The sequence below is a fragment of the Erpetoichthys calabaricus genome, chromosome 1 (assembly GCF_900747795.2).
Source record: "Erpetoichthys calabaricus chromosome 1, fErpCal1.3, whole genome shotgun sequence".
NCBI classification, from domain to species: Eukaryota; Metazoa; Chordata; class Cladistia; order Polypteriformes; family Polypteridae; genus Erpetoichthys; species Erpetoichthys calabaricus.
In genome coordinates, this window is record NC_041394.2 from 311,715,530 (window position 1) to 311,733,009 (window position 17,480).

Sequence of the window (17,480 nt, forward strand, 5' to 3'; positions counted from 1 at the left end):
AACATTTATTTTGCTGAGACCCGTTGTTCCCTCAGTTGACCACAATCTTAAATCAGCTTATAATACGCGTTTGTAGCCAATCCTTGTCATCTTACACTAGTAACCATATATGGCTTAAAAAAAGCTTTTCTTGAATATCATATATATAAATGTCTATGCGTAGAAGTGTGTGTGTCTGTCTGTTCGGTCCAGAAAGTGCAAGGCAGCCCGGAAGTGCGAGGCCACAGCATGAAGTTCAAAGAGCCGGCAAGGCGGCCCCAAGTTAATGAGACGGAAGAAGAAAGAAGTATGTGGCTACAGCATGAAGCTGAAAGAAAGACACTCCATTGAAGTGAAAATGCAGTGAAAAACAAACTTGCTTTGCCGCTAATACATAAGCGAGGCGAGCACCTCCACAAAGTGAAACCACCGAATCTGCATTTCAATTTTTTTTCTGACAATTTCAATAGTTTCTAGGAGCCTGGGCTTTTTAGGAAATTTTAAGAGCATGGGCTTACACAGCTCTTTCATATTATAATTACCATATAAATTTGGCCATGTTTCTGAGTGACATCTTTACTTTCAAACAATGGGACAACACAGAAAACAAACTTCAGTGAATGTGAACTCAAGGTATAACCAACATCTGGCGGTGTTTAAGGGTCCTGCTCCACTACAATGAACCCTACTATGTTACTAAAATAAGTCTGAAATCTTTATAAATTAATTTCTTAGATATTTTTTATTTAGTTATATATAATTATCTGTTTTTAAGTTGCTGAATGCTGTGTAGCTCTTGTAGCTCGTCTTTTATATTATGTAAAGCACTATGAACTACATTCCTTGTATGAAAATGTGGTATAGAAATAAATGTTGCTGTTGTTGTTGTTGAAATAAAGGGTATTTTTTTCTGAGTTTCAAAAGGTCACAGTTGATGTAAATATATTAATAATCAAATAATTAGGCGTATGGCAACACAGTGTTAGTACTGCTGTATGACAGTCTGGAGTGTTGGGGTCACGTCCTGGATGCTCCCTTGCATGGAGTTTGCACATGTGTACATGTGTGTTTGCTCCAATTTCCTCCCACTGTCCGAAGACATGTGGTTTAGATGAATTGATGATGATAAATCATTCTGTAATGTATGTGGGTGTTTGTGAGTGTGCGGGTGAGTGTGTGCTCACCCCAGCGATATTCACTCTGCACATGTCCAGCGATTATTCTTGCCTGTGGCCATTGCTTACGATGATAGTCTCCAGCTGCCCCCAGTCCAGGAGAAGAAGGTTCAAAGGAGGAATGGATCAATAATCCTATAATCTGTTCAGCCCAAAGCAACTCACTTGCATCTCACCAATCCTTAAGCCAGACAGAGTAAAACTTTGTAAAATTTCAGTTAGAGGTTAGTTCACTGTTTTAGATTTAGCTTAAGAGAAGTAGTTTTAACTTGTATATTTTGTTGAAAGTTTCGTCTTTTCTCACCCAAACGATGTTCCTGTTGGCAAACAGATCCTTAGTAGCCAGCATGATTGATTAATATGATCGATTAAACTGTAGTTTGCGGACACCAGGCACTTATCCTTGCCAGTGGCTGTCTGAGCAAATCTCCATCACACATCACATACTGTACATCCTGGTTTAAAAAGTATTTAAAAAACAAAAATGTGATATCCAACTAAATAACAAAAAATGGTGCAAATTTCCAATTAGTTAAATTTAAGTTGCACCAAAGTATTCTGCTATGCATACATTTTCTAACATTAAAATAAGGAAGTCATTTATTTGCTATAATTAAAATATGTAGCCAACAAATTTAAAAGCACACTGCTTTCTGTCATTTAAATATCATTAATGGTATTTATGTCTTTTTCAAGATGATGACTGTATTATATGCCCATTTACACATCCTAGAGTGGTCCTCTTGGTTTTGTGTGCAAAATTCAGGCCTACATTAGACCACATGGCAGACATCAAGTAATTGCCATCAAAGCAGTTATGAGGAAACACTACATAAACTTTTGATTTGCCGTGAACTAGACCAGATTACCCAATACTTTTGAAACCTATTTGTCAGTATTTTGAAGGAGCACAGGGCTTCTTGGTCTTACACTCGCCTCAGAAATTTACACAAAAACTATAACACCAATAGCTCAGTTTGTAAACTGGATTTTCTTTGAGGATACAAATGATCACTAAGTCAGTGCAAGTAGGTTACTAACTAGTAAGCTAAAAGGCCATGTCACATTAGAAGACCTTTCCAAGAATATTCAGTTGTAGTCTTCATTCACATAGTGAGTCGAAGATAGACAGCAGCACATTTTTGTGAAGGCAAGCCATCTACTCTGTCATACCCAGCAACTCAGTCCAACTATTCTACGACTCATCCTAACAATAATCAAATAGGTTTAATTTTCTCTTTAGTCGTAGGGAGGGCTCTGTGAACATAATGCAGCAATGAGAAGTAAGAAAGGTGTTTTGGATCTCTCATACAGAAGAGAAGCTTGTCTGTCTGGTGTCTCATGTTTCATGTTACATGAAAGAATGGTAAAAAGGAAAACAGGGTCAGAGAATGCTGCTGAACTCATATGTATCTAACCCTAACCTTCATACAGGATGGACTCCACCAGGCAACACACAATTGGCTGTCAGAACAAGAGGCAAGCATGACTGCACTGGAAAGTTGTCATGCAGTTTCTAAGTTTGACATGCACAGTAATTTTCAGTTATGGAAACTGACATTGTTCCTTTATGAATCGACAGCCGCACTTTGCAAGTCTGACATACCCTCCAATTAAGTGAGCATTGTGTTTAACTTTACATTTCTTCTTCTCTCTTTTCCCCCTAGTTTCCAGTAGACTAATAGTGTATAAGTATGCTACTTTCATGTCCATGTATTTACTTTCTCTTTTTCATATTATGATATTTCATTGTAGGTTACATAGATATGATGTCACTCTTCCTTACCAAATTAATATATTGGCATTGCTTGGACTGCCATATTTAGACTACCGCATTGTAAGCTATGCTATTCTCTCTATGTTGATTGGTGTAAACAGCATGTTTTAAAACTTTTATGCACATGATCCTAGTGTTTATAAGCGAATGCATCTATATAATCTTTAGTATTTATCCATTGTGAAAATATGTTGTTTATATTTTAGATGCTCTCCCATATCTGTTGTAATGAATAACATTCATTAGAACCATTACAATGGTGACCTCAGATGTTAATTAAAAGAACATTTCCTAACAGTCCTACATTCCAAAGGTGGTCATATCAGGTTGATTTCTGAGAAAGTGTGGCTGGTATCATGTACCAGGATTTGTCTTGGCCTTGCTGCTGTTTCTGCAGGGATATACTATAACATGGCTAATTCTTTTTACAAAAGTCTTCCAAAAATCCTTTTGTGTCAATTGTTTATTTTAGGAGTCTCTGAAACCTTTGCTTTCAGAAAGCGTATAGATCCCATAATGGTCTACATGCTTTTCATTTTTATTATAAACTCTGCAAAAGCAATGGTTGTCTTTCACTCCTTGAACCAAAAACAAATGTTTTTATTTTTCGCTTTTGAGGTACTTTAAAATTTGAAACAGACACTCAAGCAAAGTTCTTCTGCTTTGAATTACTTTATTTCCTACCTTAATGACTGTTTCCATTCCATGATTTTGGTTGGCTTTCCTGTTTGATATTTAGTTGATGAGTAAACATGAATTCAGTTATATTTAGTAATAAAGTTGGAAAATGTAAGATGTGATTATATAACTTTTAGAAAAGTAATCCAGTTATAATACTGGTTAAGGGTTCTAATAACAAATGCAATTTTATTGCTAATAAATGTTCAGCATCAGTCTGTTTTACAAATCTGTTGCTGAATTTCATAATTTTTGGTCTGATTAAGTTAGGAAAAAGCATGCACAAGTAAGAACAGCAAAGCCATCTCATAAAACTTCAGTGAGCAGTAAGCTGATGGAGAGATGAAAGTGATTGCAAAATCACTGCACCATTTGCCTCTACGGGGTTTCTACTGTATGCCATTTTGTTTAATGAACTACTCCATTGCCATCGTAAAAAATCCCCTCCAGGAGGCGCTGTCTTGGAGTACTTTTAGCCACAGGCTCATTCCTCCGCGATGTGCTAAGAAGTGCCTCTGGGGGTCTTTTCTGCCATCTGCTATCAGGCAATTCAAAGCTTCCTCCACTAGTTCAATTCATTTAAAAATTTCTGCACAATATACATTTATTTATTTATTTGTATTTATTTATTTATCAATTGATTGATTGATTGCTTGATTGGCTGAATTTGTTTTGTGAGTCTGTATCCTTGTTTTCTATGTTTCTGCTGCTATATGCATCTTAATTTCCCCTTGGGAGTAATAAAGTTACTTTATTAGATTAGATAAATCTAAACTAAACTAAACTAATCTAATCTAATTGATTTCCATCACTAGGTAATAGCAGTCAGTCTTTACAGTATACTGAGAAGCAGTAACATACAACACCAATTACTTCAGAAGTCAATGACTAAGTGCAATGCCGACCACCTTTGAAGATCTTTCCTTCTTCTAAAAAAATCAAGATACTGCTAGTATGCTAATATGTCCTTTTGAGAAATAGTTTGCACATCTATAGTGTGTTGGGAAGAGACTTGAGTCCTAGTTTTGATCATTAATCACTGTGTGCCGTACTCCAGGTGAAGTTTCAGTAGTACATTATCCAATGAGAGTATCAAGTCCCTACTTTTATATTCAGTCATTTTTATTATATGACCTAATGTTTTATTTACCATTTAATTGGTTTTGCAGGTTTTCTGGATGATACAAATGTTGTGTCAATGCAAACCCCTTAATCCTTTTAAAAGTTTACTTCCTGTAGATTAGTAATTAATGTTTCTTTTGCCTACATGTAGTAATTATAATAAGGCAACAATTACCTATACAGTAGATGCAAAGTCTATAACTGGACACACACAAACACAGACATTCTCATATCTTTTTTAACTGCCACTAAAAAACATGTCTGTTTGTTTGAATTGGGGATCCGCTCTCAAGTGAATAAATCACAGAATACATACAACAGATATGAAATGAACTGAGCTCTGTGAGCTGCCACGATCTAAAGTAACACATTGTGTCACTGTTGCGCCCTTCGTAAAAGTCATTAAAAGCTACATGATGAAGAGTAATTTAGGTCATAAATTTTTTTAAAGTGTCATTAATCTTTACTAAAAATGGTATTAATTATTTATACATCCCTTCCAAGTTTGGTTTCTGCCTTGACAATAATACTAACAGGATAGGCAATGTGGCCACAAATTGGAATAATTGCATTACCAGTCAGAAGTTTGGGCACACCCAACAATTGTACTGTTTTTCATAGAAATTGATACCTTTTTTTAACAAGATACCATTAATTTGATTGGAAAATATATAGATGGCACTACAGAAAGTATGTTTTTAATAAAGAAGCCAACTGTGGAACTGTATGCCATTGGTTTCTCGCAAAACAGACTGATGTCCTTCTGCAGTTGTACATCCAGGCCTTTTCTGTTCCAGTTCAATCCAGTTTGCCTTCTTCTGTCAAGATAGTAACAAACATGCATGCATGGAATCTTCAGTTTCTTGGTAACGTGTCACATGGAATAACCTTCATTTAGCAAAACAAAAATAGACTGACATGTTTCTTGAGGATGCTGTTAGAATCCAGAACTGAACTTTAGGAATATCAATATCTTGCAACCCAAGTGAACAGAATAACAGGTTTCAGCAATTCAAATGCAATTACAAAAGTTTGTTTAATAATGAATTAGCATTTAAGATAACTAATTAAGAATACACTAAGGGAGGTTACCATTAGGACACTGAAGAAATGTCTGCTGAAAATGGGCCCTTGCAATCATATGCGAATAATAAATTAAACATCAAGCAATAGCCAGTAGCAACACTAGTAATGTTTTAACTGCATTTTAAATCAACATAATGGTATCTTGATTAAAAAAGGTATCAATTTTTATCAAAAAGAAAAAGCAGAATGTTTAATTTGACGACAAAATTAGTCAAATTTAGCCATTAACCTCTGACTAAGCTTGCAAATATTGTAACCTTGTAGGTTGGAGTTCCAGCTGTTGGTACCAACACATGTACTGCGTGTATAGTAGAAAACTCAACATTTAGTATCCTGCATTATTGACCATCATTGACCATCTTACTGCCACCTATAGCCTGTTATTGATTGCAGCAGTTCTCCAGTATCCTAGCCAGAAGTTCCTATGTGTGTTTTGGGGATTGTTGTTCGTTTTAGTATTTATATTTTTTTAATCTCTTTTTCGCCCTCTCAAGTGTCTTTACAATTCCAATCTCCACTTATGGACAAATATAGTACATCTATCTATCTATCTATCTATCTATCTATCTATCTATCTATCTATCTATCTATCTATCTATCTATCTATCTATCTATCTATCTATCTATCTATCTATCTATCTATCTATCTATCATTTTGATTTTTCATTCATTAATTTATTAATATCAGCGTCATTTAGATATACCATTAATTCCACCATTTTATTCACTCAATTCAGGTGTATGGGGTAGCAGAGTGCATCATAGCAGCATGTTGTGCAAACCAGCCCATAACTGGGGTATGTGTCTTACATACTCATAGTGGGTCAGTGAACTTTATCTGAGTGTCCATGCAAAGTCTATAGAGGCATTCCCCACACTTGGATTTGAACATGACACTCTGTACATGTAAAGCAGCAATAGTGACCATTGAGTAACTGTGCCACCCTCTTTTCTGACAGAACAATTTAACTGTTCCAAATTATGGTATAGTTACATGACTAATAACTAATAGTAACAAAGAATAAGTCCTTCATAACTCAATGGTGCCTATTTATATATGTTGTTTAGGATGAAACAGTTTTGCTTAAAATGTGATAAACAGGTGAGATCTGAATATATTTGTCAATATGCAGTTTTTCAAACTTATACTTGGGAGCAGAATATAATAACATATTTCAAATGAGTTGACAGCATTTTTTTTTGTACTTCAGAAATCACCAGGAGAGTAAGGCCTCAACTAACCTTTTGAAGCAAGAAAAACAAATGAAAGATCTTCAAAGAATAATCATGACTGGCAATAACTGGTCCTCATTTTTTAATGTCTGCTTTAAAACATATAAACTTTAATACTGGAAAAGAAACATGGTCCAAGTGAAAACAGCTATACCCTTACCCTTGTATGATGTTTTGTAACACAATGTCACACACGTGCACCGTGGGGACAACTTAAAGGCTCTGGTGGTGGTAATTCCTCACCAGCCCACAAATAATGCCTTTTGTCTCCTTCCCTCTACAGACCAGATATTGACAGCTCTACCATCTTTGATGTCACTTCTGCTGCCCGTATCCCTGGACCCACCACTTCTTGCTTGGCCTGTACTTAACCGGAAGTACCGTCATCTTGGACCATTCACTTTGAGACTTGCATCTGTGAAGATGTCCTTTTCCCTTTCTCAGTGCATTTATACAATGCATTTATTTTCAATTATATGGGTTTTCCCTGCAGGTGCCCCAACAATTTGTGCTTGTTTGCATTTTCATTACAACAAATAATATTTTTTATGATCCTATTCACTTTGCAAGACTGTGGTGGCTGCACATTCTCTCCATTGTTTGAATGTTTTTCCTCTCATAACCCAAAGAAATACCAAAACTAAACTGACTTATGGGCTCTGATGTGGACTGGCACCTCATACAGGCGTTGTTGATGCCTTCTACTCAGTTCTACCTGAATAGACTTTATTCCCCTGCCACCATAAAGTATGATAAGGAAGGTTCAATAAATGGACTAAGGGGATGAATTTTAACAGCAGTCTATAATTAATTCTTGTTTTTATAAAGTTCAAATTTCAACCTGATCACTGTCTGTTGACTGTCACACTCTCTCTCTTTCTCCTGGGGAAGCAACCTGAGCTCAAAAGAAGGACAATGCCTGAAAAGACCTTCCTACTCCATCACAGGGCTAACCCTGAAGTTATTGTGTAAAAGACGATGGTGGCAAAATCAAATACAACCATGAAAATATCCCTCCATCCCTTCCAGGAAGCTCTGTCTTGGAGCAATTTTAGCCACAGTTGCTCATTCCACCATGATCTGTTAAAAAGTGAATCTGGGGGTCTTTTCTGCCCACTGCTATCAATCAATTCCGTGCTTCCTCCCAATGTACTCATTAGGTTAATTTTGAAATATCTGCAGAATATACATTTCATATATTTTTATTTATTTATTAATTGATTGTTTGGCCATATATATGTTATCTGTCCTGTGAGTCTGAATTCTTCTTTTTTTTTTTTGTTTCTGCTGCAGTATGCGTCTGAATTTCCCCATTAGATTAATAAAGTTTATCTATTCTGATCTGAATGTGCTTTCCACTTCTATCCCCAAGACATGTGTTACATTAATTGACCAATGTGAGTAAATATGGGTATGCATGACTGTGTCTTCTGACCTGCCCTGCATCGGTGTCTACATTTTGCCAAGTGAGACTCTTGCTCCCTTCAGTCCAAAAACTGGATCAAGCTAGTTTTCATCCACAGCATTACAGTATTCCCCAGTAAAACTGGCAGTGTTCAATGAACACTTTTAAGTTTTTATACAGTCCCTATGTAAACACTTAGGTGTTCATTTCACACTGGCAATCTTAATGTATGTGAAACAACTTTGCTAATGAAATACATTTAAGCAGAATCTTAAAAAATATGTATATAAAAAGGTCAGAAACACCAAACCTGCTTTAAGAAAATATTGTAAAATGAAGAGGAGACACCTGCCTATTGTTCAATGTGATGTTCATTTTAGTCAAAGTATTGTATTTCATTAAGGATCATCAAGGCATGATAACTTACCTTTCATCTCCCTCAGTATTAGCGATATTATGAGTGAACACATTTAAAAGAGTTTGCATTATTTAAAAAAAAAAATTACAAACAATTCTAGTATATTATATGTAATCGTAACATTCACATTGAAAATAATGAATTTTGGCAGACGTATTTTACTAAACAGCTTTAAGATATATTCTCTCATTTACATTTCAATGAAGATCAGCAAAATATACCGTAAAAGCCATGCCGATAGCCTCCATGACAGCATTGCCGTATACATACATTGTGTTGTTTATTCCATTATTCTAAGCTGTGACAACCATGATTCATTCTGCATTCTGGTTTCAAAGGGGACATTACAGTGGTCATTAAAAAAACAGGTGCTAAACATTGTGGAAAACTAAACACAGAAAACCCCACAAAGAAGCAGGCTTGCAAAAGACATACTCAAAAGGAACAGGATGAAGTGCTCTCTACCTTCCACAGAGTTAAAAAAAACAACAGTATGCAAACAAAGGTGTACACATAATCCATCACTACACAGGTATAAAAATCCTAATGCAATTATACAGGGTACCATCAGCTACCAATTAAATGCAGCAGGAATTCTATTGAAAGCTTAACTCTGTCTGTGAATTGAGACATTAATTTGCCTTATTTATAATAAATTTTTATACCCTTTTCTTAAATCAAAATAAACCAGATTTCAGCAATTTGATCTATATAGTACAAATGGTCAGTCTTTCATTTTTTGTTCTGTCTCACTGGGAGAGCAGGTAGGGGTGGGGAGTGAGCTTAACTCTTTAATGATTTATTTTTTCCTGTAATTTCCTAGCTGAATGGCAGAGCGATCAAAGACACAGCGGAAGGTGATGGGCTGCACTTCCCAATATGGCACTGGATTGCTGAAAAGGCTGATTCCAGAATACATTGCCTTCTTTGTGTTGTAGCTGGGAGGGCAGAAGTCTTCCGTGCCCACTGCAGCAATCTTGTTGTTGTGAAGGTAGACCACCTGAAGGGGAGAAAAAATGGCAGAAGAGGGGTTAACTCAGAAAACAAAACAGTACACAATAAAGTTCATGCAGTTAATTTTGGAAAATTCAGTTCTAAAATTCTTCAAATTACAAATATTTTTTGTGTTCTTAACAATTAGATATGAATGCTTTGAAATCATTTCATTTTTTTTTTTGTATAGTGCCTCCTGACACCCAGTACAGGTACTCCTCACTTTACGACCAAGTTCCATTCCGACGACTACGTCGTTAAGCAAATTGGTCGATAAGCGAGGAGCTTGCGCCGGGAATATAGGATCGTTGTAAAATTATAAAATTATATAAAATTATGCAACAAACTTCAAATTTATTCATAAAAAGACATGCATATGTACATATTATCATTTGTAAATGATTCTGTCGATTTTTCGCCTCCACGTGCCTTCAAAGTCTCAAAGATACTGCGTGCCTTAGCTTGAATTATTAAAAGTCTTATCGGCATATTATTTTGCATCTGGTTGTCAAACCAGATCACCAATAATTTGTCCATCTCATTAATAAGATCTTTTCGCTGCCTAGTTATTATGGCTTTAAATCCTGTCGATGATTTCACCACCTCTTTCACTCTAACTTTATCCTTTAAAATCGTTGAAATTGTCGAATGTGCCAATTTCAAGACACAAGCTATTTCTTTAACCGTTTTACCAGCTTCGTAGTCTTGTATGATTTTTATGTTCATTTCAAGGTCGATAGCTTTCCTTCGTTTCTTAACAATTTCTCCAGATGATGCCATACTTTTTCTTTTCGTCAACATCTGAACTATTTTGGGGTTACAAATATGTAAAAAAAAAAAATGAGGTTACACAGTAACTGCTTGTAGGAATGAAACTGACTGAAAAAGCGCATAGCAAGCCTATAGTACGCTCACTGTGCATGTCACCATTCGCCACTGACCAACACTCAAGCTGAGAAAGGGGATTCCCCGAATTGCAGGTCAAAACTCGATTGGTCGTAAGTGCAAGCGGTCGTTAAGCAAATAGGTCGTAAAGTGAGGAGTACCTGTACAGTAAAACATCTCCATATGATTTCATGCATCTTGATGTCTAGTTATACAAGTCCTGAAAAATCTTTCATTTTTAGATCAATTTTGGACCATATTTTCTGCACCCTTATGATTAAGAGTAAACCAACAGATGTCTTTAGCAAAAATGATCAGAAGGACTTAAAGTTTTGCATGCCACATTAACCAACCCCAGGGGTTCAACTCCGAATGGCATACGAGGGGTCAAAGTTATACCTTTCACAAAATTAAAAAAAAAATGGGGATTGGTAATCTAGGCAAGTGGAGTGTCATTTCAAGAGTGGATGGCAGCTCCATAGAGAAAGATCCAGGACTTATGGGGCCTGAAATACCTTCTGGAAGTAGCTCGAGGGATTGCACCAGAAGTAACCCCTGTGTGGGGTTGAAATTCCTCCCTTGGCCAGCAATTCATTGAGTGTAAAAGTCATAAAGTCAGGAAGTGAGTTTGGGGCACACACTTGATTAGTGGAAGGAACAGAGGCAAGGATTTGGAGTGAAATAGAAACAGAGACAGAGTGAGAGATGGAAGGCTGGGAGGTGGACACAGTCTGTATACAAAAATAAATGAACGTAACTTGAATTCTTATACTGTGGTATCAAGTGGTGGGTAAGTGGGTCAGTGGGCTAAACATGTAAGAAGGCCCATAGATACACCAGGATTTCTTTTATTTTTGTTTATTTATTACATTTTGTTTAGTTTGTGTCTTAAAGATGCACTTTGGCTTGGTTGACATTGTAAGCATAGGGAAACTACAAAACCATCCTCTCATTCACAACTGTAAAATGGTACTAGACAAGCAGTTCTACTTTTATGATGCAACTAGGGGGCTCCGCCCCCTGCTCGCTTCGCTCGCCAACCCCTGGTGTTGGGAATGACAAAGAGCGTGATGTATGAATGAGATATAGAATAGTGTGACGGTGTAGATGATGTAAATAGAAAGCAAACAATAAAGTGTGTGGCACAGTGTAAAGGTTTATTGGAAAATTTCTTTGTACACGCCGTTTAAGTGTAAAAGGTAATTCCAGGTCAGAACTTGTAAGGTCAATGAAGATGGTCATTATCGTGATCAGAGTCAACTTTGTCAGAGCTTAGAAAGAGTTGTGTCTCTCCAGGAAGTAATGGAATGACTTGGGTATTTATGTTTTCCACATTAATATTTTTTGGACATAGTATAGTGCGTTGTGTTAAAAGGGGCATTTGGTCTAATGAGATTGCTGTTCCAAATCTCTCTGTAACTAAGTCGTCGCAGATAAAGGCTTGAGGAATTGTAATAATATGTGGCTGAAGTCCATCTGTATTGGTGAGTGTACCATCTCTCAGTTGTAATAAGCAATTGTTATGATCTGGTTCTGGACATCGTATCTTTTTTACTAACTGTATCTTTTGAAAGCAATGCCAATTGTCTGCGTATTTTAAGGTGCACTGAACAATAGCTGAGTGCATGGCATCTGGAAGAATAGCTAATCACTGTTTAAAATCTCCTCCTAATAAAAGTACCTTTCCTCCAAATCGAATATTATTATTCATAAACGTTTGTAGAAGTTTATGAATGGTGTTGAGTAAGTGACTTCATGCCATTGTACATTCATCAATAAACAACATTTTTTGAAGACGGATGTCACGTGCAGTGCCACCGTTAATGTTCATAGTGGATACCGATTTGTAGGATCTAATGCAGTTGATAAAGATTTCACTTTCAGGTACATCGTCAGTTAGAATCTTCTGTAGATATTCAGTATATGAATGTAAAGAAGGCAGTCTAATTTGACCCTTTTGACAACACCGTCTAAATGTATTACTTGTATTGCCAGTTGTTTCTTCAGGGAAGTGAACTGAATGACAATGATTGCAAATGACATTCATTAATCCGAATGAATTTTCCCGGTGTATGTTTTGCTTGAGCCGTTTGAGAGGCGCGTTGTTGCATGTGTAGTATTTGGGATGTGTTGTTTTGGAGCTGTAATCGATTTGCCTGTGCTGTGTGAGACGCCCGTTGTAGCCTTCCTTGCCGTTAACGTATGTCTGAGACGGGAGGTGTTTCGTTTTGAATCCGTGCCTGTTGCGATGCAGCACTTTGATTGATAGTTTGCGTCATGTGGATCCAGGATGTAGATTTGTGCATATTTGCGTTGTTGATTTGTTTCAGGGTGCACTGTTCCAATGCGATGCAGTATTTGTGCACATATGGGAAAGCAGTATGGGCCATTGCCTTTTGGTGGCCTGATATTTACTAAAAGCAAATGAACTATTGTAGGATCTAACGCAGTTCATAAAGTTTTTACTTTTAGGTACATCGTTAGTTAGAAGCTTTAGTTGAGCTTTGCGTTTTTGGAGTCGAGACATTTTTTCTTTTAGAAATATGGATAAGTAATAAGAAGTATTGCACTCACTGTTAATATGGAGACTTTTCTGCGGTTGAACGGTTAATAGTGCCTTATTGTAATGAGATCCACCTATGCTGCATAGCTGTCTATTTTGTTGTTTCTTTTGTGTTCGTGTGTTTGTTCCTGTTATCCTTTCCTTTTCGTTTTGTACCCGTGACCGTGTATTCATGACTTGTTTCTTTCTCAGCATCCGAAATATGGATAAGTAATAAGGAGCGTCGCAGTCACTGTTAATATGTTTCCTTTTCTGCAGTTGAACGGTTAATAGTGCTTTATTGTAAGGAGATCCACCAATGCTGACACCTATGCTGTCTAGTGTGAAGGTGCTGACGTTCACTTTAGAATATGTGGCTTTGGGTGTGACTTCTTATGGATGTGGGTGGGGGGGGGGGGGATTGTTGAGGATTGTTGTTGCGCGAGCGTCTTCTTTCTTTTTGTGTTCCTGTGTCTTGTTGAATCCCCCTCTTTGTGTGTGTCCCGTCCCTCGCTTGTAGGGTCTGTGGGGTGGTTTTGTGTTCTTTTTTTTGTGTTCCATGGGCTTGTTGAATCCCCCTCTTGGTGTGTGTCCCGTCCGGTGCCTGTAGGGGGGGGGTGCCTTGCTGTTGTGCGCGAGCCTCTTTTTTTTTTTTTTTTCGGGTCTAGTTTCGTGTGCAATGTGTTTCGTGCTTTTCCTGCGTTTGACTTTGCGCCTCATTTCTCCTTTTTGTATGTGCTCACTCCTTTTTTCTGTGGTCTTGTCCGCCACTCGCGGCCCCTCATCCGCCTTTGTCGCCCTCTTTTCTCCGCCTTTCTCCGACTCTCGCGGACTCTTTTTGCGCCTGCGCCTCTCGCGGCCCCTCATCCGCCTCTCTCGCCCTCTTTTGTCCGCCTTTCTCGGCTCCTCAGCCGACTCTCGCGGACTCTTTTTGCGCCTGCGCAGTACGTCTTTTTGCAGCTACGGCCCATGGCCGGATGTGCCTGCGTCCATCATCCGGTTTAGCATTCTCGGTTAGTAATATGGATAAGAAATATTATTCTTTACAAAGCACCACATGATGCAAATAATACAATTTTTGTTTTTATTGTTTTGTTCCAAAATTCTGGTTAAATGCAGCCTGTTTTACAAGGATCCAAGTCCAAGTGAGGAACGTTCTGTGATTTTGAAGGTCATGGCAAAAATACAACATACTGTAGATGAAACAGCAGGGCTTACTGTTAAACATGTAGTGCACACAAAAGAAAGGGAATCTTTACAATCTTAACATCAAATGTGATGTGGTGTTTGGTGTTCCTGTCTCAAGTTATTACACTGCTTAAAAGAGAACTACATATCTTAGGCTAAGCTCCAGAACCAACAAGGCAAAGCATCCTGGCAGTGGGGAGAACTATTTTCCAGTAACACCAAAAATAATTCATAAGCACTGGGATGAGGCTTTGTAAAGAACATTTTATTGTGTTTGAGTCCTGCTGATTTGAGATGTAGATTTAGGAATCTGTCAAATCTGTAGTCTTCATCTTGAAGGATTCTTATGGAGAATCCTCTATGGTTTGATTTTCTGGCTTCTCGCTATGGCCAGCTTATAAAAAAGATGGGCCACAATTCATTAATCAAAAAGCACAAAGACACAAAAATTAATCTGAGTAACAGACTACTGAAATTATTATGTGTCAAAATGTAGAAAGCGCTTTGAGTAGTGAGAAAACCACTATATAAATGTAAAGAATTATTATTATTATTACTACTGAATGTGATCTTCTTATATCATAACAGTAGAGCTACCCATTTCATAAGGACAGTAATTATAGCATCATAGTTTATTATTATCACATTTTAGATGTACATTTATATAGGTCACTCTGTTTGATCATATTGAAAATACACATTTTATACAGAAGCATGACCTTAGTGCAATGGCAGTGGACTTTAAAACATAAGGCTGCTAAGTGAATCTCAGTTATCAGCCCTCTGTGTGACTCTTGAGTATGTGACTTAACCTATTTGTGTTCTGAGTGTAAAATATTTACGAGAGACGTTCAAAAAGTTTCCGCACTTTTTTTAACTAATTTAACTAATTAAGATTTTCAAAAACAAATCACATCACTTTTATACATTGTCATATTCCTTTGCAATGCAATTTTCGCAGCATCGTACCAATTTTTTAATGCCCAATTACTACTACTCCCGTTTTCACCGTTTCCATTTAAAATATAAAAACGTTTTGAATGTCCCTCGTGTTACACCAGTTGTAACTTATCCTAATCTTGTAATTTGCTTCAAGTAAGGATGTCTGCCAAATATTCAGTAATAACTAAAAAAGTGACCTAAAAGACACAAACACTTGGGTAAGATCAAGACTCGAAGCATTCCATAAAAACTGACAAATCATATTTATGTTAATACTGTTAGAAATCTTACTCTGATACTATGGAGTATACATTAAACTAGCAATGCAGAATGGTATCACTTAGGAAATGTCTTAAGCAGACATATTATATCATACATGGATATGTACTCTGCAAATAAACTCCACACATTTTGTACTTGTGATCATATACACACACATAGATGCCTAGTGTGCAATGCTAAAATGGCTATTTCATGAAGTGGATTAAGGTAATTGTGTGAGGCAAAAAATTCACCAACCTAGACCAGCACTGCAGCTCTAGTTGAGAGCACAGATAGCAGAAGCCTGTCATATTGAAAGTAAAGTTTTATTCCTGTATAAAATAAATACTGTCAGTATAACAGGATCTACAATCTAGTTGTTAAGGCTTTGGACTTCAAAACACGAGGTTGTGGGGTCAAATCCCACTACTGACACTTTGTGATCACGAGCAAGTCACTTACCTGCTTGTGCTCTAATTAGGAAAAAACAACAGGAATGTAACCAATTGTAACTCAGATGTTGTAAGTCATACTGGATAAAGGTGTCAGCCAAATAATAAGAAACAATGATACTCATTTTGTGGTTCAGTACCTAAGGCTTTGGACCTCAAACCATGAGGCTGCGGTGTCAAATTCCACTACTGACACTGCGTGACCACGAACAAGTTACTTACTTGCTTGGGCTCCAATTGAAAAAAACAAAAGTAATGTAACCAATTGTATATCTCATATGTTGTTTTGCTGTCTTAAATAAACGCTTCAGCCAAATATGTAAATATTTTGAAATATCCTCAACTGTGTGTTCTTAGGAGACACACAGGATATCCTATTCTGTTCACATTATAGGAGCATTTTTTTTGTAAGGTATTCATATATACAAGTTATCACATTACAAGTTCAAATTGTAAATAATATTTTGACTTGATATCACATTATATCAACTCATTCCATCCCCGTCTTTATTGATTTTCTAAAACCATTTTCTCTATTGTAGGATCATAGGGAGACATAGCCTATGGTGGCTGGATTTGGTACAAGGTAGCATATTCTGGCAAAACTGGGTACCAGGCAAGAACCAATCCTGGATTAGATGCCTGACATTCCATTAAAGTTACCCATTTTATATAAAGGGTACTTGAAATGAAACCTTCCTTCTTACCTGTATGTACTTGTGCTCTGGCAGACCTGGAGGGACGCCTGTAAGTAGATTGTTATCCAGATGCAGTTCTCTCAAGTGAGGAACATTGGTAAGGGTTTCATTCTCCACGGAGCCTATTTGATTGTAGCTCAGACCCAGCCTAAACAACAAATGGGTGATAATTCAACCAATGTAATGCAAACATATTTAGCAAAATTCATACACCACTTTGCATCAACATAATTTAAAGAAATATATATCAACCAGAGCCAGGGTGAGCCATTTTATAACTACAAAGAAAACCACAATCCACCTTATGACTCTAAAGCTACTCTTAGATAGCATGTTAGATTTTGTTTAGTTTCCAGGTAGTGTAATGATTGAGTTATGTTTTCATAAAAATCTGTGAACGGTAAGAAGCATGCTAGCCAATGCTTAGCCTTAAATAAATAGTGCAGCCATGTCTAAGAATCTATCAATATTTATTTTATGTAATCATTTTTATATTGAGGTACTCTAAAAAGCAAACAAGTCTGTCCATGGGCTGGCAGCTGCTCTGCCTACATGTATTATTATTATTTGATTTTATCACAAAGAGAAACATGAACTACAGGAGGAAAATCTACTAATAGGTTATTACAACTAGAAATCACAAGAA

General features: G+C 36.9%; 1 protein-coding gene across 1 annotated transcript in view; it reads right to left on the minus strand.

The window, feature by feature from the left end:
- Positions 1-9,029: 9,029 nt before the first annotated feature.
- The window catches only part of dcn (decorin), an 87,928-nt gene continuing 79,477 nt past the window's right edge, over positions 9,030-17,480 (minus strand). Inside the window, exons 7-8 of the mRNA XM_028817406.2 lie at positions 16,844-16,982; positions 9,030-9,873 (exon numbers count right to left, since the gene is read on the minus strand). Coding sequence (XP_028673239.1) covers positions 9,673-9,873; positions 16,844-16,982 — 340 coding nt within the window. The 3' untranslated portion in view covers positions 9,030-9,672. The remainder of the gene's footprint in view (positions 9,874-16,843; positions 16,983-17,480) is intronic.